This window comes from Anolis sagrei, chromosome 5 (assembly GCF_037176765.1).
Source record: "Anolis sagrei isolate rAnoSag1 chromosome 5, rAnoSag1.mat, whole genome shotgun sequence".
Taxonomy (NCBI): domain Eukaryota; kingdom Metazoa; phylum Chordata; class Lepidosauria; order Squamata; family Dactyloidae; genus Anolis; species Anolis sagrei.
In genome coordinates, this window is record NC_090025.1 from 136,946,432 (window position 1) to 136,968,168 (window position 21,737).

The 21,737-nt window shown below is 37.4% G+C and overlaps 1 protein-coding gene across 3 annotated transcripts in view; it reads right to left on the bottom strand.

Moving 5' to 3' along the window:
• Nucleotides 1-1,916: 1,916 nt before the first annotated feature.
• Nucleotides 1,917-21,737, bottom strand: part of ADAMTS20 (ADAM metallopeptidase with thrombospondin type 1 motif 20) — an 83,208-nt gene continuing 63,387 nt past the window's right edge. Inside the window, exons 25-35 of one of the 3 annotated variants that reach the window (XM_060777582.2) lie at nt 19,461-19,628; nt 15,265-15,438; nt 14,494-14,664; nt 13,058-13,258; nt 12,812-12,941; nt 12,569-12,663; nt 12,380-12,474; nt 11,615-11,748; nt 9,584-9,675; nt 7,724-7,828; nt 1,917-6,253 (exon numbers count right to left, since the gene is read on the bottom strand). In XM_060777582.2, the coding sequence (XP_060633565.2) occupies nt 6,164-6,253; nt 7,724-7,828; nt 9,584-9,675; nt 11,615-11,748; nt 12,380-12,474; nt 12,569-12,663; nt 12,812-12,941; nt 13,058-13,258; nt 14,494-14,664; nt 15,265-15,438; nt 19,461-19,628 (1,455 nt within the window). In that variant the 3' untranslated portion in view covers nt 1,917-6,163. Of the gene's footprint in view, nt 6,254-7,723; nt 7,829-9,583; nt 9,676-11,614; nt 11,749-12,379; nt 12,475-12,568; nt 12,664-12,811; nt 12,965-13,057; nt 13,259-14,493; nt 14,665-15,264; nt 15,439-19,460; nt 19,629-21,737 lie in introns of those variants that run through there. The other 2 variants (XM_060777580.2, XM_060777581.2) reach the window with 2 other exon arrangements.

A 21,737-nucleotide genomic window follows, 5' to 3' on the forward strand; every position in this document is an offset into this window, starting at 1 on the left:
CTAGTTGCTGGCCATATTTATGTATTTATGTTACCTTTTAATTTTGTTTCTCAGCTGCCCTTAACTTGAAGAATTTCATTTGTCTACCATTTAGAATTCTCTGAAATCAGGGGCTAGTAGAACAGTTAGCCAGAAACCATGGAATAAAATTATTAAGTATTAAAAAAATAATCACGGGTTCTATACCTGGTGTGTTAAACTTCCCAGAAGGCCAAATGAGACATAGATGGGTTGAAGGCAAAACTAGAGGTTTATTTTTCAACAGCCAGAGATGATGCCAGTGGACACAGTACTTTTACCTCGGCTGTTTTTTAAGTTGATTTTAATGATAATTATTTAATGCTACTGTTTATTTCAACTTATTGTACAATGTTTAGTATTGTCTTTTGTTTGAAATGTTAATGGTTTCTTTTGTTTATATAGGCATTGAATTTTTTCCCGTTACTATGTTGGAAGTCCCCATGGGAAGATAGGGCGGGGTACAAATAAATCATTATTATTATTATTATTATTGAATTATTGTTGATACCATATTGTTTTTGTTAACCCTCCTTTTCCACTTACAGAGCTAGTTTACTGTTTTTCTTTGAAATATGGTAAATATTCAAAAACATGTAACCTACATGTAATTAATGTAAATTTCCCACCCTTGGCTTATACTCGAGTCAGTAAGTTTTCCCATGTGAGAAATATGAATACACATTATACTGAGAAGTGCTATTTTTTAAACTTTTCAATAACAGGTTGAATCATGAAACTTCTGATTGTCATCCAGAAGTAGTGTCTTGCTGGTGGGTCCATAAGTAACTGTAGAGATCTAGTCTAGATTGGTATGGTCTATCAAAATGAGAACATCAATTTCCAGATGTTAGGTGATCTCGATAATGGTTTGCTTGATGTGCCTTCCATCTGGCATGTCAACATGTTCAGTATCCCTTAAATACATGAGACCAGAAGCATTTTAGTAGTGCTTGGGAGGCTGCTAAACAATGAAAGCAGGTGGGGATAATATCTTGGGGGAAGTAGTAGGCAGGCTGTCCAAAATGCTGCATGCAACACTGCTTTCAGGCCAACAGATGCTGCAATCCCACACTGGTTCTGAAGGTGCGGCAGGAAAGATAGCAATCTCACTTGAATAGGATTATGTAGAGCGACAATGCAATTGAAGAAGAAGAAGCTTGTGTGATAAGGCTTAAAGATTTTCATTGTTGCACTTAACTGGAAATTGCAATAGCTTTGTTTTAAAGTGTTTGTTATATTTTGGCAAAAGAGAAGGACTAATCATAATCATAGGTTATTACTCGTAGCCAATTGTGACTGTCTTCCAGGGGTAGAGTCTTGGTGGTGGGTTCGCAAGTGACCTATTCTGGATCTGCATGATTAAATATGATAGTTCACCACATTTGAATATGAACTATCTGGCTCTGTTTGTTTAATATTGTGGGATAGCCTTTATTCTGTACCCATAAACACTCCTGTGGACATGGGATAGTGTTATATACTGGAGTTCTCATGGAATCAAAAAACACTTCTAAGTTATTGGGTATTTTTATCTATTTACCAATGTAGAATAGCTCCAGGACTTTGTGTGGCCCAGGTGATGGATAATAAAAAGACTGGATGGAAAGAAGCAATCACTGGCTCACTATGTGAGTAGTGAGAAGAGTGAATAGCAACAAGGGAGCAGCTCTTGAGTGTTAGTCCTTGTAACTCCTTTGTGTAGAGACTTGTAGCAAATCCAAAAAAGCTTCATGAATATTTACAGTACATCAATTTGTCCAAGGGGATATGTGGCAGCATTCAAATTTTTCTACGTGCATCTATCCAACTAACATTCTTGACCTCATGGTGATTTGTTAGTACAAAGAAGGACACGAAGGCATTTAGGTAATGGTCACATAGCATATTTATTACATAGAGATTTTTAAAAAATAATTTATAAGATTGTATGGTCAATGTAAACATTTCTAGGAAAATAGTGTTACAGTTTTCTTGTATACAAGTTTAAAGCACATAGTGCAAAAATACTTTTCTGATACAGAGGTCACAAAATAGTTATCTGTATGTTAGCTAAAAGAAAACTGCTTTAAATCCTACAGCATGACCTAGTCTTTGATTTAAATGCATTTGTGGGCAACACTAGTCTAGCTGCCATTTTATCTACCAATATTTACTGGCAGTTAATTCATATTTGGTTTAATGTTTTAGGGTGCAATGCAATCCATTAAGATTAATGGGAGTTTCGCCATTGATGTGAGTGGAATAAAGCTTGTACCCTTTGCTGGTATTTGGCTTAAACAGGCACCATAACAAAATTAAAGTGTAACCATCTATGACACAACATACTTTGCAAAATCTGAGCAGCTATGTACTTAATCTGGTTTTTAGAAAGAAATTCTAGATAATGTTTTGTGCTTTAAAAGTAAAGGTAAAGGTTGTCTCCTGACATTAAGTCCAGTCGTGTCCAACTCTGGGGGTTGCCCATAGACACCTCTGTTACCTTCCCGCCGGAGCAGTACGTATTGATCTACTCACATTTGCATGTTTTCGAACTGCTAGGTTGGCAGAAGCTGGGGCTGACAGTGGAAGCTCATGCCACTCCCTGGATTCGAACCTGCAACCTTTTGGTCAACAAGCTCAGCAGCTCAGCGGTTTCATCCACCGTGCTTTAAATAATCTTAAAACACAAGCTCCCTTTCTGTGACATCACATTGCAATGCATATTTCAACAGATCCTCTGAGGGTAGCATGTGTGTATGTTTTAACCAGAATGCAATGGACTTTCTATAATAAAGTTCTGTCATTTTCTCAACTTTTTTGTGGAGGAATCTGTTATATGCACAAAGGACTAGACACAGATGGGGTCTCTTTGACGAAATAATGATGGTTTTGATGTAACATGAAACCATATTTTCTAGTCGCAAGCATAAACTTTCACAAGCTTTAAGCTCATGTGACACTCCTTCTCTTCTCATTGCTCTTCCACACAGCTGTATAACTGTGTTATCTGAATCCACACTGCCATATAATCCAGTTTAATGTGGATTTTATACAGCTTTGTGGAAGGGTCCTCAGTGTGGGGAAGACAGTAAAAAATAAGAACCAGGATCTAACCATGGTTAGATAAATAAAACCAGGTTTGAACTATCTGCTAAAGCATCATAGGCAGCTTCCCATGTGTACATATATGAAAGAATTAAGTTTAAAGAGATAAGAGAAACTTTCCATGGCTTTTCCTTTTGTTTGGAAGAAGAGGAAAAGAGAAAGATTAGAGCTTGGAATTTATGCGCTATTCTTCTCCTAATAGGCAGACCAAATTCTTGTTTCATGTAAGCAAAAAAAATTTAAGAGAATTGGAGGCCTAAACTGGATTCCATTGAATCTAGTGATGTGAATATGTTCAGAATATTAGGTGAATGTTCATATGCATTCAAACAGATGTACCCAAGTCAACATGAGTTTCTCAAAAACAAGTCATGCCAGACCTATCTTATCTCTTTTTTTTAACAGATTTACAAGCTTGGAAGATAAAGAAATGCTGTGGATGAAGCATACCTTGATTTCACTAAGGGCCCTTTCACACAGCCTTATATCCCAGAATATCAAGGCAAAAATCCCACAATATCTGCTTTGAACTGGGTTCCAGTTCAAACTGCCATATATCCCAGTTCAAAGCAGATAATGTGGGATTTTATTCAGCTGTGTGGAAGGGGCCCAAGTCCCTTGGAATATTCTTGCAAACAAGCTAGTAAATGTAGGCTAGACAGTTAGACGTGGAAAGTTTCTCTCCATGTGTGAAAGGGATTGAGGAGTCTTGGTAGGCCACAAACTGACTATGAGCCAACAATGTGATGAAGCAGTTAAAAAAAGCAATTCTATTTTAGGCTGCATCAACAGGCTATAATGTCTAGATTGAGAGAAGTAATAGTATCATTGTATTCTACATAAGCACATTTCTAGAATATCTGAAATTGAGCTGCTGCTTCTATTTGAGCACCAGTAACTATGATTGTTTTTTTTAAAAAAAAAATCACAGGAGCACAATAAAAATGTTAAATCAATTGTATCAGCAGAAAGGATATTGATTATGCACCACTCAGATATATTTGTGTTCCACAAACACCGCCGAAGAATGCAATCTTAAGCAAACGTGATATAGACTAAATCTCATTGACTTTAGGGGGACATAAATCCAAGTAGATGTGCTGAGGCTTCCAAGTAGGTAGTCAAGCTAGTCTGCTGCAGAATAAACAACAAAGAACCCTTCTGGGAACATGATGACTTAAGATATTATAGCATGAGCCTTCATGGGCCATGGGCTATGAATGCTTGTGCTATAATAAAATTGTTTAATTTGGCAGGACCATGTGACTCTTTTCTATTCATGTTTAGGATTGCACTGCTGCATGTAGCACCTTTCAAACATCCTCTCTCTTATCTTATCTTACAGTATAACTGATGTAAGCAAGCTAGCAAGCAAGAACTCTCTTCGTTACATTATGCTATATAGAATCATACCTACTAGTTTCTGAATAGGTCTACAACGAGCCTACACAGGTTTTAATTTTGAATAAAGTATGTTGTGTGGTGTTGTGTGGTGTATGAGATAGAGCATTAGGCATGTGTGAATACACATTACTTTTAGATACATGGTAGTTTGGGTAATCCAGGGGCTCTCTAAGGAAAGGGTATTCATGTGCCGTAGGTGCTCCAGACCCCGGTGCCAAGAATGAACTTTTCTGCCATGTTCATTCTTGGCAACGGGTCTGGAGCACCAAGACAATTGTTCCTAAAGCTTCATGCACTTAGGCCCCTTCTATCCTGTCATATAATCCAGATTATCACATCAGATAATCCAAAAAAAAAACATATTATCTGCTTTGAACTGGATTACATGAGTCTAGACTGCCACATAATCCAATTCAAATCAGATAATCTGGATTTTATATGGTAGTGTAGAAGGGGCCATAGAGATGCCTATACTCACTAGTTCTGTGACCAAACGCATGTGAAGTTTTACATTTAAACCTTCATCTCCGGTGCCACCTTTCCTGAAATCAGTGCCCTTCTTGTAGTGCATCTGAGCAAACATATGCAATAGTTTGAGATCTGATGTAGTCCTGGGGTTGAGATTCAATCAAATATTAGTGCACCAGCTGGGTATGATGTGCTCCCCTAAGATTCCCAGCTTGGGAAAATACCTATGGAGGTGAACAGAGGGGCTTGGGAGAACATATAGCAACCCAGAAACCCTCTTAAGCTAGAATAAAGACCCAGGCAGAGGGGAATTCCTCTCCCCTGTTGCAGCTTTTATAATTGGTAAATTGTGGAATATGTTTCCCAAAGTACCAAGCCCAGAAAAATTAGTTATAGTGGAAGCACATTTTGGGTGGGGAATAGAATATTATGTACAGATCAGAACTAGTATCCAAATGTATCAAATCACTTGGGTACAAAGCTTGGAAAATTGCATTTTATGACAAAAGAATACATATCCCCTGCACTTTTAAATTTTTTTATAAAAATTTGTTCAGATGGATTTGGTACCTTTTGGAAACAAGCTCCACAACTGGGCTTGATTGTTTATCCCAAGACCTGTTGCAATCCCACACTGGTATGTACAGGGAGTGAGCCAAGTGAGAAGCACTGCCAAATACAAGACCTGTGTGCTGCTTCCAGCAGAGCTGCCATGCTTTGAATAAGCTCCCTACTGTGGCTGTTTGGACCTCCGATATAGATCAACTGGCTAGAAACAACACAAGTGGAAAGTATTGGATTTACTCCATACAAGCTGCTCAACTCTGCTGCCCCAATTTGGGGTGATTGCCATTGTAGCCTTCCCTCCCCACTTTCAAGATGTGCAAGGACCTACAGGAGGAAAACTACCAGACCCTTTCTTTCAGTTTCCTTTCACTGAAATGTCTTATTGTCTCTGAAAAAAACAAAACAAAAAAAATTATCACAACTGTTTATGCACATTCTTACTTGACAACGAATGCAGGAGTAAATTATTTGAATCCCTAACCTAGGGTCTTTATGGCCTATTGTCTTGATGGTAGAAGAAAAAATCTGAGCAAAGGAACATTGCTCAGTTGAAGAACAGTAAAAACAACAGCACCTTCAGTATTCATTCTTAAATAATCTTTTTTTCTGACATTTTCTTTCACTGTAGCTGAAGTTGGAGACCAGTGTTTCCATTTGGAATACATTTTCCACAGAATCCTCCACATCTTCCATATATTTTCGTGTCATCCTGAAAGGTATATGAGAAACCACAGTTATGCAAATATCTGATACAAGTGAAATAAACCTGGGTTCACTATTTGAGGCTCACTATGAAATTATGCCAACATTGCAACTGTAACTACTACACAAAACAGCAGAAGATAGCCATAGAACGATAGAAATAGTATTATAAGCCCTTTGACTTCTGTTTTCCAAATATCCCTCCATGCAAAAAATGATATCCAGTTTTTGAAAAATGCAGAGATCTGTTGTTAAATGAAGGTAAGCTCAATACAGTTATGTATTAGCTTAGAGCAGTGGAGCTTTAAGCTCACATAAGAGTCTGGTAATCCATAGTGTCACCCATACTGCATCAATATGAGTCTAGTGTCTAGATCCAGGGAAGTCATGGTACCTCCTCTATTTGGCCTTGGTCAGACCACACCTGGAATACTGTGTCCAATTCTGAGCACCACAATTTAAGAAAGATGTTGACAAGCTGGAATGTGTCCAGAGAAGGGTGACTAAAATGACCAAAGATCTGGAGAAAAAACCCTATGAGGAGCAGCTTAAAGTGCTGGGCATGTTTAGCCTGCAGAAGAGAAGGCTGAGAGGACACATCATAGTCATGTATTAAATATGTGAGGGGAAGTCATGGGGAGGAGGGAGCAGGCTTGTTTTCTGATGCCCTGGAGACTAGGATGCAGAGCAATGGCTTAAAACTGCAGGAAAGGAGATTCCACCTAAACATTAGGAAGAACTTCCTAACGGAGAGCTGTTCAGCAGTGGAACTCTCTGCTCCAGAATGTAATGGAGGCTTCTTCTTTGAAGGCCATCTGTCAGGGGTGCTTTAAATTCAATTTTCCTGCTTCTTGGCAGGGTGTTGTACTGGCTGGCCCATGAGATCTCTTCAAACTCTATAATTCTATGATTCTGTGGAGTACATGTGCATTAAAAAGGTCAATGAGTAAATTAGCATAGAGTTTTAGACTTGTAGGTCTATTGAAAGTGTACATTTTGGCTGGTCTTACAAAAGAAAATGGGGATATATTTTGCAATAAAAACACATTTCTGTGAAATAGTGTACAAAAAATGTATAGCAAGTCATTTTGGCATCACTTCCTTTGATGGTGTTATCTGGTGCAGGTCACACTCCCACACCCATGCCTCCCATATGACACCACAGGACTGTTTAGTCTTTGTTTCCCAGTCATTTAACAGTCTCATTAAAACTTTGGACCTTTTCCAGCTTTATCTAAGACTTATTTAAGCAGGCTGGAAGCATTTCCCTTTGCTACCTTTAAAAAATCAATTTCTTCCCATCTTCTCTTGCAACTCCCTTTGTTACTTTCTTTTAAAAGATCTCTGCAGTTAAGTCTCTGTTTTATAACTGTGGTGCCTCAGACCTTGACAGAAAGTTCCTGAAGTAATAGCCAACCTCAATGGAGCCAGCAAGTAACCACACACTGTCTCATCTTTTGTTGAAAGAACGACTTACTTGAGATTTATGTATCTGAACAGTAGCGTAATTTCCCTGAGCAATCCATTTTGCTGTATTGGATAGCCTCAGTCCAGTGCCTGCCAAATTGATGCCAAATTGCCCCTGTCAAGTGGAGGAAAGAAAAGCCTATAGATCAACTTTAGAGCATATCTAACACATATTGCTGCTTCTGTATATGGCTGCTCTGCTTTTCTATATATACACATTTTCCAATACACATTAAAGATAATTAACATCAAGATTGGAGAGACATTGAGTCCTCTTCGGGGTTGAGAAGGGCAGTATACAAATACCACAAATAAATAAATGAATGAATAAATTATTCAGAGGCCTAAATGACTAAGCTAAACTATTTTTTCAAATTCAGATACCTGGTTACAAAAAAAACCCCATAATTTTTCACCCATTGATACTTACTGAAAAAGCACTTTCAATCCACACAGAACTGTAGGTGGCAAGTGAGGATGAAGCAAGCTGACTAGACAATTTGATCAACACACATTCAGATTTCACAATAGTATAGAAAACTGGCCAATTGGTGATTCTTCTGTGTCTTTGCTCACTATAAGTTCTGGATGGACCTGTCTTTTTTTTTTTCAAGGTTCCGTTGTGCCTTTGATTAGGCAGTTCCAAAGAACTGGCCCTTTAATACTTAAGTTCCGTCACTTTAGCATGGCCCTCCACTCTACAATCCTGACATTATAAAGCCCAAGGACATTACTCTCCCATCCCTTCCACTGAATTTTTGCACTTTCCCATAGCTCTATCTAGGAATTTTGCACAAACTCAAAGCCCTCTGAACTCAGCACTTTTATTGCTCCCATGTTAATGTCTTTATGATGTTATGTTTTAATGTGTTATGTTTCTATTTGGTTTTGTTTTGTTTTGTTTTATTGCATTACATTTTAACTCTGTGTTCTCTGGGCTTGTCTCTTTGCAAGCCGCCCCAAGTCCCTTCAGGGAGATGGAGGTGGGGCATAAAATCAACTTATTATTATTATTATTATTATTATTATTATTATTATTATTATTAGACAGAGAGACAGACAGACAGACAGACAGATGCAGCATAATAAAAATTTCATCTGGATGTATGCAACAAATTAAGCAACAAATAAGAATGTTTCTTCTCTCTCTTCTACCCTTTACATCAGGCATGGGCAAACTTAGGCTCGCCAGGTGTTTTGGACTTCAACTCCCACAATTCCTAACAGCCTGTTGGCTGTTTGGAATTGCGCGAGTTGAAGTCCAAAACACTTGGAGAGCCGAAGTTTGCCCATGCCTGCTTTTAAATGTACATTCTTAGAGTGCAAATGTGCATTATTTTTGTCTCTGTACTCAAAAGCAAGCACATAAGACCTGATTCAAATACGGATCCAGCAGAGCTTTATAACTTTAGCTTTCCTAAAACTGAGTTACTAAAGAGAAGGTCACAAGATGGCAGTGTCGTGTTGCAAAGACCAGGCAAAATACTGTAAAGAGGAACCAAGATGAGAGCGGAGTAAAAAGAACAGATTAGCTGAAAGCAGAAATTTTGAAAAGAGGAGGGTAAAAAGGAAATAGGTCAAGAACTCAAGTAAATTAAGTGAACCAATTTCCATCACATGTTGAACTGATTTCGACAATTTCACTGCACCTGCCAATATGAATTAATAGCAATATAAGTAACTATTTCCTGGAAAGACCTATGAATAGGAAGTCAAAGTCAGCTAACCATGGGTGTCATTGCTCAAATCAATTGCAAATGATATAGAAATGAATATAAAGGAAGAAAAAAGAAGAGTTACTTCGGTATTACTCAATATTCTGAATATACATTTAAGAAAGGAAATATAGTAGTCCCTCCAGTATCAGTACCTGTGGGCATCTTGCTGCACTATAGCAATCTCCAGCAGTGGCAAAAGGAACAGGCTTCCCAAGTATGGTCTGAGCAAATCGGAAATCAGTAGCTAGGAATCAAAAATAACACAGGGAAATTATCCTTGATTAGTATATGAACATTGGTGAGAGAGATACAAATGTCAATGGGCACAGGGTGTTACAATTATCTTAAATTAAGCATATTAATTTATTTCCCCGCTTGAGATCTATTCTCTTTCTCATAAAACTAGGGCAGGGGATAAATATGGACCTTCAGATATGGGTTAGATTTGGTCCATGAGCAACTATTCTTGCTCCCATCTTTCTTCCTTTTTACACATCACATTGCCTAGCAACCAGTAATCTTTGAAAAATATTTCCCCCCATTGCCGCATCATCCTGAAAAAAAAAAACCACACCCCACAAATTTAATTAATAATCAATTTTATCCTTGAAAGAAACAACATGTAATTTCAGTTATTCTCCCACTGCAACAAGTATTTGAAAATGATGCAGTTTTCAAAATGTACTGTATTTCATCACTTAATAGTCACCACCACATAATAGTTGCACCCCCCCGCCCCTCTTTTCTGTTGTCTGTCTAGGAAAAATAGGCCACTCGCCTGGGCATTTTACTGTGTAATAGTCGTGATCACATAATAGCCATACCACCCTCTCTCACACACACGCACAAATGGAGAAGGGAGTGTGCAATGAGATATGGTACTTGCAATTCAGGACAAATTCTGTGCAAAATTCACAAGTAGTTGTTTTGCATTGGAAACATTTTCTGCACAAAAAACAGATTTTTTTTTCCGCACAGGAAACAATATTATCTGCACCTAACAGATCTTCCTACATAGAAATAGCATTTTATGGACAGTAAATGTATCCTGCACATACAAAATGCTGTTTCCTATGCAAAACAACAATGTGTGAATGTCTCACAAAGTCTTGAACTTTAAAGATTAATGTGCCACTGATCTTTCAGTGGCAAATTGGATACTTTAGACAAGAATTTGCCTGTCATCTCACCATATAATCACTATATCATATAGTATGTGGATAGGAAAATAGTATTTCCTTCAAAATGTCACAACTAGGCATATACGTTGCATTTGTACTTTGTACTGATCTACCAGTGGCATTGTACAAGAAGTGCAGCCTCTCACTGAATATGAAGAAAACCAAAGTGCTCTTTCAGTAGTCACCAGCCAACCTTCTGCAATGCCAGAAATTCTGTGGTAGTCACCTTCTCCACAAAAATCATCATTGACGCTGAAATACAACACGGCCTGAGCTCTGTGAGTGCAGTATTTTTCTGAATGAAGCAAAGAGGATCAGGACATCCATAGGGATACCAAAATGCTTGTTTATAAAGCTAGAGTCCTCTCAACCCTGTTATATTCCTGTGAGATGTGGACCATCTACAGACGTCACACTCAAATCCTGGAATGATTCCATCAGTATTGTCACTGAAAAATCCTGCAAATTTCTTGGGAAGACAGGTAGAGAAATGTCAACATGTTGGAAGAAGAAAAGACCACCAGAATTGAAGCAATGCTCCTCTGCCATCAACTCCACTGGACTGGCCATGTTACTGTACTCCCAACTCAAGAATATAAAATGGAATGTTATTGGACAGGAAAAGAGATTTAAAGGTGGGCTAAAATCTAATCTTAAAAACTGTGGCATAGACACTGAGAATTGGAAAGGCTTAGCACTTGAGTGCTCTAACTGGAGCTCAGCTGTTACCAACAATGCTGTAGAATTTGGAGAGGCTCAAATTGAGGGCAAAAGGGAGAAACATAGCAAGAGGAAGGCTCATCAAGCCAACCCTGACCAGGACTTCCTTTCATCTGGAAATCGATGCCCTCACTATGAAAGAACATATGGATCAAGAATAGGGCTCTACAGCCACCTATGTATCCATTGACAAGACACAACACTTGGAAGGCCGTCGTACTCAAACAACAAGGGACTGATCACCTTAGTAAGTAAAGTAGAAAGTATAACATCAAAACTCACTTTTAATTTCCAAAGAATTGGGATCAATTCTTATTTTTCTAAAAATGGTGTAGCCTGCGGCAGGGTAGTCATTTCTGCACATGCAGTCTTGACGTCTGCTTCCATTAAAAGGGCATTCAAATGGATTCTGCAGCCTACAAGTAAATATTCCTTAACTTTAATATATTTAATCATATAATGCATTTCATTGCTGTTCCATATTAAAAACTGAGAAAGATAAAAAAATATTAGATTTCTTCAATGCTACACAGAGCATTGTATAAACATGTACTAATATGCAGTTAAAATAGCTGCACAATTTAGCTATGTTAAATTTACAGATAAGTCTAGATAAGTACTATTGATTTCAGGAAGAGAGGAGTAAACATGTCTATAGCCCTCCCATTAAAAACAATCACTTTATGAAAATGTTTTGGCCTGAACCTCAGCAAACCACTGAATCAAGGGCAACCAGTCACCTGAGTCACTTCCTTTGATTCATTGGGTGTATTTTAGTTGGGACAAGCAATTTGATTTATTTGTACTGCTCTTTGCTATATTTCAGGTAAGACAGAATTCACTGCATCCTCTATAATACTGACTAAAGTACAGAAAATGCCCTATACATTGCATTTCATTTTACTTCTAGATTCTAAAATGATAAGTTCAGATTTCAGTATATACTTCTAAATTATTCCTATATATTTTTAATTAATACATGGTTATTTCTACAAATAGACAACACTGATATTTGTTTAAATATTTGAATTTTGAAAAGCACAGTACCGATATCCATATACTTCTGAAAAGTTATCTGCTTCCCCTTTACCCAATGTTACATATTCTTTGGGATTTTCTAGCCACATGTCTGAACAATAAATCTACAAAATAGAAAGAAATAATTAGAATTAATTTAGGTGATAAGGGCTTCAATTTATATTGCTCTCAACTTAGATAAAAAGAATCACACTATACCTTTATCATTTTCCCCTTAATGTTAAGCAAATATTCACCATCCTTTTGAAACTTTTTTCTAATCTGGATTTCTTTGCAGCTGGTTATCTTCTCACCTAAAAATAAGTGCAGCGATGTTACATCATTTTAATCTATTCTATCTTTCTAATAGTTTAGTTACCAATATATCCCTTTCCCCAAACGCTAAAGCTCATGTTTGGAGCATTCCACTGAATATATCTAAATTATATGGCAATTACTTACAGTCTTTTGCATGGCATCTCCTTCTTGATACTGGTTTTAAATGTGAAAGGCACAAGTCACTGGATAAACCATTTTCGGTCATGCATTCCACTCTTCTTTCTGTTACCCCTATTCCACAAGGCACTGAGCACTAAACAAAGGTTACAGCATTCACTGAAAAGACCATAAAGCAAATCACAGCTGACGTCATCATTTCTTTTTTATTTTTACTAAGGAACCTTAACTTGATTCATGTCTTACACTCACCTTATGCCATTTTCCAACTTTCCAAGTTGCAACATGTAGACAAGTCTGAATGTCACATTTATCGATCAGAGTTGGTTGGATCATTGGGCAATCTTGATAAGCTATTGATCGAAGGCCATAAGGACGAGTGTTCCAAGCATTGTGTGCTTCTACACAGTATGTGATCTTCTGTTGATACTCAAGATTACAACCAGATGGACACTAACATGATGAAAAATAGTCACACAATGAACACATATATTCTTCATGCATGCTAGTCCCATGAAAATGGGCATCAGTTTCTACCTGTCAACTTGAAGAATATTACTAGTCAAAAATCATAAAGGTGCAGCAACATTCTTAAAATGTGTGTATTGGTGTGATCTGTGTGGATTTTGTAAGAAAAATACCACTAAGCATTGGGGATCAAAAATCTCTTGGCATTCTGCATTCCCCTGGATCAGCATTATTTCTCTTTTTGTTTTTTGGGGGTTTTTTTGTGTGTGTCAGGAGCGACTTAAGAAACTGCAAGTCGCTTCTGGTATGAGAGAATTGGCTGTCTGCAAGGATGTTGCCCAGGGGATGGCCAGATGTTTTGATGTTTTGCCATCCTTGTGGGAGGCTTCTCTCATGTCCCCGTATGGGGAGCCGGAGCTGACAAAGGGAGCTTATTCACGCTCTCCACGGATTCAGACCTGTGACCTGTCAGCCTTCAGTCCTGCTGGCACAAGGGTTTAACCCAATACACCGCTGTGAATGAAAGGAATCCAGTTGTGAAGGAAAATGAAATTTTTAATCCAAGTGGTCATATCTCATAACCGCAATAACCCCACTTATTTCTTGATTCGTACTATGATAGCAACACAAGAAACTCACATTTTTTTGTGTCCCTGGGGCACTTTGCAGATAAATTACTTGGATTTGTTCCAATTTGGATGCTATAGTTGTTACAGGTCTGGTTGAGGTAATTTTAATCCATTCCTTTTCAGTGATAATGATATGTTTCCATTTGTGAAGCTTGGGGAGATGGACAGGATCTTTGGAGAGGTGAAAAGCACCACTTGGTACTAGACGCTTGCCCCTCCTGGCTTACTAAACAGGTCAGACTGAAAATGACTGAGTGAATAATGGGAATGATTAATACTACTATACAACAAGGCAGGGCTCCTACATGTCCAAAGGAGCACTTGAGTTCCAGTTTTTGCGGGGAAGCAGGATATAAATGAATAAAGTGATAATGATGTTGATGATTATAATGATATTCAATATAAAATATATAGTGTTATTAACAGATAAAGTACAAACCACGAATCAATAATCATGGTTTGTACTCCATTTTAAAAATAAACACACGAAGGCTGCAATAACTCAAGAAAGAGTTTTCAACTGTTTGTACTCCTAAGCATTTGCTGTCCTCAAGAATAAAATAAAAGACCTCATTATAAAGGGATATCTACCTGTGATGAGTCAATTGTCATCACAACAAATTTACAGGATGCCATTCTGCATTTTTTAATAGATGATGGTTTTACAGCAGGATTACACAGCCTTTCGTTCACTTGGTTTCCCTTTTCATCTACACACTTCACTTTCCGGTGTATTTCTTTTTTTCGACACGACAAAGAACACTGAAGATAAAAAGAGTAAATTAAGTTATTTCCCACAATAAAATAAAATATTTCTGTTGGCATGTTTTTAATGAAAAGAATGTGGTTTGAGTCCTGGAATCAGTCATTCTGATCAAACATGTTTATAAAAACAAGATACTGAGATATTAAAATATTTTATAGAAAAGCATGTCTAAAACTGAAAGTAAGATAATAAGTGTTAAAAGCACTGAGTGCTTTATTTCCCACTAAGAGGGAAACAAAAGAAAGTCCAAGGAATTGATTTCATTCAGATTATATGTTCCATATCTACTGTGTTAGAGAGCTGTTCAAACGTTCCTTACATCAATCATTTTTTTGCATTTTCTTACTGTTCACCAAAAAAGAAGATCAAAATCATTTCCTGTTAACCTATCCTCCATTGTTTTGTGGATTAAAGCATTAGAGTATACCAAGGTGGGAAAACTTATTAATGAGTAAAGAATACACAAGCTTGTGAGTTTCCCCCAGATGAGATTAACAATAATATGCAGACCTATATATGTTCCCTATATGCTTGTAGCTGAGTTTGCGAATATCTTTAATGATTTAAGTTAACTTAACTTGGACTCATACACTTACATCTTGCCATTCATCAGCTAACCACTTGTATTGTGCACAGGGAGGCCGTGTGCAGAGCTTTATACTAGGTGGCTGGGTAAGAGGATCACACATCATTTTATTAACTTGTCCACTGTGTCTCAGTCTGCAGTAAACATCACGTTGCTGAATTCCTTCTCCACAGGTCACAGAACACTGAAACACATGCAAATAAAAAGATACAGAAATGTATTGTTGAAAGCTTTCATGGCTGGAATCACTGGGTTGTTATAGGTTTTTTGGGCTATATGGCCATGTTCTAGAAGCATTCTCTCCTGACGTTTCACCTGCATCTATGGCCAGCATACTCACAACCTGAAGATGCTTGCCATAGATGCAGGTGAAACATCAGGAGAGAATGCTTCTAGAACATGCCATATAGCCCAAAAAACCTACAACAACCCAGATACAGAAATCTTAGCCTGAAGACTTGTATGCATTTAAATGGGAGAAAATTGCACGGAATTCAGTGGACCTTTTGAGTAGACATCTATAGGTGTCAGTAGATCCCTGGCTACATGGAGTGGACAACTTTCCTGTAGTAGCAGTTCCACTGGTTGCCAGTCTGTTTCTGAGCATAATTTAAAACCTTACATCGTTCAGGTACAGGCTATTTGGCTGATCACATCCCCTTGTACGAACCTGATCGGGCCCTGAGATCTTCAGGAAAGACCCTTCTCTTGGTCCCATTAAGAGGGAAACAAAGGAAACTGCAACTTTCTCAGTGGTGTACGTGTCTAAAGTTGATTGCTAAAGGGCACATGTGCACAGAATAGAAACTTAGTTGACTTATATAACCTTGTAATTTCTTGTAAATCAGGTGATTTCAGGGAAATAGAAACTTAGTAAAAACTGTTGTGCTCATGCACTGTAAGATGCTATATAATAACTTACTTGCTGACTAAAGAGGGGGTGGCAGTTTCCTTTTTCAGTGAAGCTGGGTTGTCAGCATTGGCCAAAATAAACTGATTGAGACCGATACTGTGGTCTGTCACCTCCTTACTTCAGTGAGCTATTTCCATTACACCAACTCCATCTCAAGCTCGGTTGATGGGAATGGGGGGGGGGGGCTTTTTCCCTGCCCAGGGAAGCCAGACTGCCCCCCCCCCTCCTTGTTGTCCTTATTTAGTCTGGCTCTTAAAGATTAAAGTTCTTAAAATCAATTCAGGGGTTGCTGTGGTTTTTAACTTTGAATTTGTTTTATTATTTTTTTACTGGGAATTTTAAAGTACTGTTTATATTTAATCCTGTTTTAATGTTTGTATATTTGTATGTTTTAAATGGTTATGCTGATTCTTTTATATTAAGCCATTTTGAGTCCCCTTCGGAGAGATAAAGTGGGGTATAATTAAGGAGGAGGAGGAGTGCTGGTAAAAGGTCACTTACATGGCAATCCTATGCATATCTATCAGAAGTACATTCCATTATCTAGGCTTACTCACTTCCTAAAATTGCAATGTTTACACAACTGAAACTAATTGTTACAGTTCATATTTTAGTTAGGTTTGCTATAGAGTTACATTATTGTTATTCTGTGTTTGAATGATCTTATTTAAAATGATCTTATTTAAAAACCTGAACGATCTTATTTAAAACCTAATTAAAAATACTTTTTGTCTAACAGTGATATTGGTAAGGAATAGAACTTTAAATAGAATGTGGGAAATGTGATATAAAAATCAAGAATAAAAGCCAAAGAATTCATACTCATAAATTACTCTCCACTTACTCTGGAAAAATTTACAAAATGAAATATTGAAGAAATCCAAGACAAAACAAAATAACATATAAAATGGACTTAACCTTAATTATAACAGCTCATCTCAAATGGCGTAGAGCCATTGAGCCATAGGGGTTATGTAAGTTTTGAACTTCCAATCAACAAATGATTTATTCCATGGATCGATTCTGACTGCATCTCAGTTATTTGATGGGATCTGGACAATGGAAAGACTGCTTCGATGATTGACCTTGCCAGCAGGCCTGGCTTTATCACTTAAAATAGTGTACAAATACCTTCCCCTTTGCTAAGAAGATTTTTCTGTATAACCAGAATATTTTGGGAATCCAGGCTTAGATTCCTTCTTCAAGTTGGAAATAAAACCACCAAACTTGTTATGGTTTTGAAGAGACAGAGTGGTGGCTAGGATCAGTTTAAGATAAGATCAGGCTAAAATGAGAAAGCTTAATTATTGCTCTAGGCACGTTTTTGGAATGCAAAAGCTTTCCCAGAAAGCTAATGGGGGAACAAAAATTTCTTGGGAATATTAATGTACGCCATGTAGCTAAGTAAAAGATATCTCACAAGAACATCATAAATGTCCAGTGATCTCATTCCATTCCATTAAAATCACAACTTTGGATTAATGCCTGTACCACTAGAGTTCTTACTGCACAGATACTTTGATTATGAGAGTTTAACAATACCTATTTGGAGTCTTGTTTACAATATATGGATATAAATTGTGCTTCTCATAGATGCACAGGAAAACACACAGAAAAGTAGGATTTGACCCATAAAACCAGTCCATAAAGGCCCTGCTTCCCAAAGATCAAGTGAGAAATTGCAATATATAGGTCTGAGTGTGTGTGTCGCAGGCTTTTAATGTATGCTGAAAAAGCAATTGAGAAAGTCATTTATTACTCCTCAGTCTGGGGAATACACTTGAACTCACTTTAACAGGCAAATTGGGAAGCAATCACTGACTCCTTCTGCTCAAGTGCATACAAAACGGAGGATAGGTGCCTTGAAGCAGCTAGAGCTTACTATTACTAACATTGTCCAGGCCCCAAACATACCTAAGTCTTGATTTTTTGTACCTTTGCTTCTCTTTTAAGACCACATTGCCTTCCACTGTCTTTTAATGTAATTATAGGGCATGTTTCCTAAAATGTATTCCTCCTCCTCCTCCTCCTCATTTTAAAAGATGAGTTATATGATTGTCTAAAAAATGTGATGGGGCAAAATCCATACAACTTGTTTCTATTAACATAATTGGAAAATCATGTAAAGCTGAAGCATCTATTTTCCAGATTCATTTTTATCCTCACTCTTAAGTTGATCTGTATGGACGCCTAGAGAATAGAGCCTTTTATGTGTCTGTTTATAGTCAGTTGTATATATTGATGTACACATTGATGCATGATACATCCCATAGAACGTTAATTAACTTCAGAACTATATTGACACAGACTATGTGGTGCAAAGAAAAGTGATTGTGTACAATGATTCAGGATATATTTTTGGCCCAGTGTTTGGGGAGTTACTTCATAAAAGTAATTCATTGGACAGAATTGTCTTGTAACCTGGTTTTGCTATATTGCTATATTTATTCTTCTACTTAGTATTTTGATGCTTTTATATATATTTTAGAAGAAAGTAGAATTGCAACAAAATTGGCAAAATAAGGCTGATTGAATCACCCTGTAGAATCTTAATGTCCAGCACCAAAGAACTTTGTTTCTCAGGAAGGCTGAGAGTGGTTTTCAAAGTGGGTTCCAGGGCCATTTTGTGACTATGGCAATGGTACATAAGTTGTAAAGGTGAATAGGAAATGGTCACATAGTCAAATTTCCACCAAAACTGATTAATACCATTGTGTTGGGGAGATGTTAATTGCAATGACCTAGCTAGCTGAGCCCTTAGCATTGTTTATTCCACACTAAGAGCAGTGGTTCTCCAGGATTCCAGAAAAGAGGCTCTTCCGGGTATCTTTATCTGAAGATACCAAGGATTAGATCTATCTGTCTTTTGAGCAATAGTGGATCTGCCAATGCAGAAATAGCAAATCCACTTTTGATTTTATTGCCACTCATCCCACTGCAAAACCAAACTGAATGGAAACTCTGCTGGTGCCAAACCTGTTGCCCAGGACGAGGAGAACATCAATGCAGAAGAACTGTAGAAGAAGGATCGGTAAAATTAAAAGTGGCATCACTGCCCTGAATCAGCAGATCTATCAAGCCACTCTGCTCTGAAAATTCATATGTGCTCCTTTCCTTATATCATTTGTTTATGCTGCTTTGATAGCAGAACTTCATTAAGTCAGCCTTCAAAATGCAACATGTATGAACCAGATATTGCTATTGTTGCTATTCTATGCTTTAGTAAGGAAAATGTGATTGCTGTTTCACTGGATGGTAGAAACTGCGGCATGACTTGAGAACAAGACAGATACCTCATTCCACTTGTTAGTCTTCCATTCAGGACATCGGGCAGATCTGCACACTTTGTAGGTTCGAGGCTTCTTTAAATGTTTGCATTCATCTTCTCCTAGTTTAGTTTGGAAGTTGTTAATACAATATACTTCACGGTTCTTTAAACCTTTCCCACAGGACACAGAGCACTGTTAAAAAATCACATACATCATAAAAGTAAACCTGTCTCCTGACATTTGGCTTTAACATTGTTCTAAAACTAAAAAGTTCCGATATTCGAACGAGGACAAGTCAATAGTGTTATACAGAACCAAGTCCACCTATGCACCAAACAAGAAGGAACCTTTGCAAAATGTGATAGGGCCACCTTTTTTAAATAAATATGTATATTAGAGGTGAATAGAATGGCACAAAAACAAAAGAAACAACCCTCTGCCCCCCAAAAAAACCCCATGATCCAAATTTTTCAAGGTTAGCAGTACAGAGAAAATATTTGGAAACTAAACTGCTAGTCCTGGAGGCTCCCAGGAGGGGCCATTCACCCTTTCTTTTTGTGAGAAAGGGACAAAAAAATAATTCTGTAAAAAAGGCTCATTTGGTCCACCTTTGATTTATAGGATTTTGTTATTAGACTGTTTCCATCTGTGGCCAACCAGATGACTCTAGAAACCCACAAGACTGTTACTTTACACACACACACCACAAAAAATGACAACTAAAAGTTCTATCTTCTTCCTCCCTTATTTGTCTCATTCTGTTTAAAAGAAACATCCAGGGATGGATGCAGCCATTCTACTTAATCATTACTTATCATGATGCTACTACCAAATTCAATTGTTTTGGTTTTCCTGTCACCTATTTTAGAGATACATGGAAAATTGTTGTAGAGATACATGGAAAATTGTTGCCTGCATCCACTTTAAGGCACTATAGTTTCTAAAAGTAAAGATAAACCAACTCTCGTACTCTTTTCCATGCTTCCAAAAGGGAGTGATAATTGCTTCAAGCATTAATATTCCAGGTAGCAGCTTATCTTACTTATACATTGCCATGGGTCTTCTCATTGGGTCATAGATAATAAGCCAAGCTTCAGACAGGGGTTAACAGATCATCGTTCCCCTTTCTTTCCTGATTTCAGGATTTACATATTAATTGCTCTAGCTCTCCCTCTTGCTCTCTCTATCACACACACATTTCCTCTTACTTTTATTCAACCCACAATTTCAGTAATACACATCATAGAAACATAATAAATAGAATTGGAAAGGATCCAATGCTCAAGGAATCCAGTGCAGAAACTTCTAAAACACAGTTAAAAGGTGGTCATCTGTGAGGTATACTTGTGAATTTCCCCCCATTGCTAGCTGGTTAGCCTACACGTTGCTTGAAATCCCTTCCATCTCTATAGTTTTGTGATTTAACTATTGGGAATGAAAAGAGCACAATTGCTCAGAATAAGTTTTATTAAAGAAGCAGGTCTTCATATCCCTTGAAGCATAAGAAAAATTAAAGAGGTAAGAGCTGGAGAAGAAAAGAGGGTGTAAGTATGTTTATAATGTCATGTAAATCAAACATAATTAGAATATTTCTAGAATATAGTACTTAAAAGTACTTCAATAGCTGTAATGACGTGCCTGTTTGTAAAACTGCATACAAATAAGCATATCTAAGTTTAACACCACTAACTTACTAAAAAAAAAATTGGCATCAGCACCAGGAATGGCACCTCTTTGGGCAGCAGTAAAAGCACTTGGTACTACTTCCTTTTTTCACAAAGCCCCATGATTTTATATTGCTGAGATTACATGAATTTAAAAGGAAGGTAGAGCAATGCTATTAGGGGGCAAAGATGGAGGAATGGTTCCATAAGCAAGTGCATTTCTGAATGAAGTCTCAAATTGGAAGTAACTGTAAATATTAATGGTGTGTAAAAACATTGTTACTCTTCATATTTCATATCAAATTTATTAAATTCATGAATATGGATCAATATTAGAAACATGCAGAAAAGGTGGGAGGGATTTTAAGAATCGAAACATTCACCAATAATTTTTGTTAAGATTCTGTAACATTTGAATGCCTCCCAAGGTCACTTCAATTTTCAGTATAAGCATTGAGCAATTTTGGTAAAGCCAAGAGAACATCAAGTGTTTTAAAAAACAGCCCTGTTTTTATTTGACTCAATTGCCACAAGCAAGGGCACTGGGGGTGGGACTAGCAAACTTGGGAGGGAGACTGAGAACACAGCATAATGATAAGATAGGAAAGCTTAGAGAAGCTTTTAAACATCTGTCAGG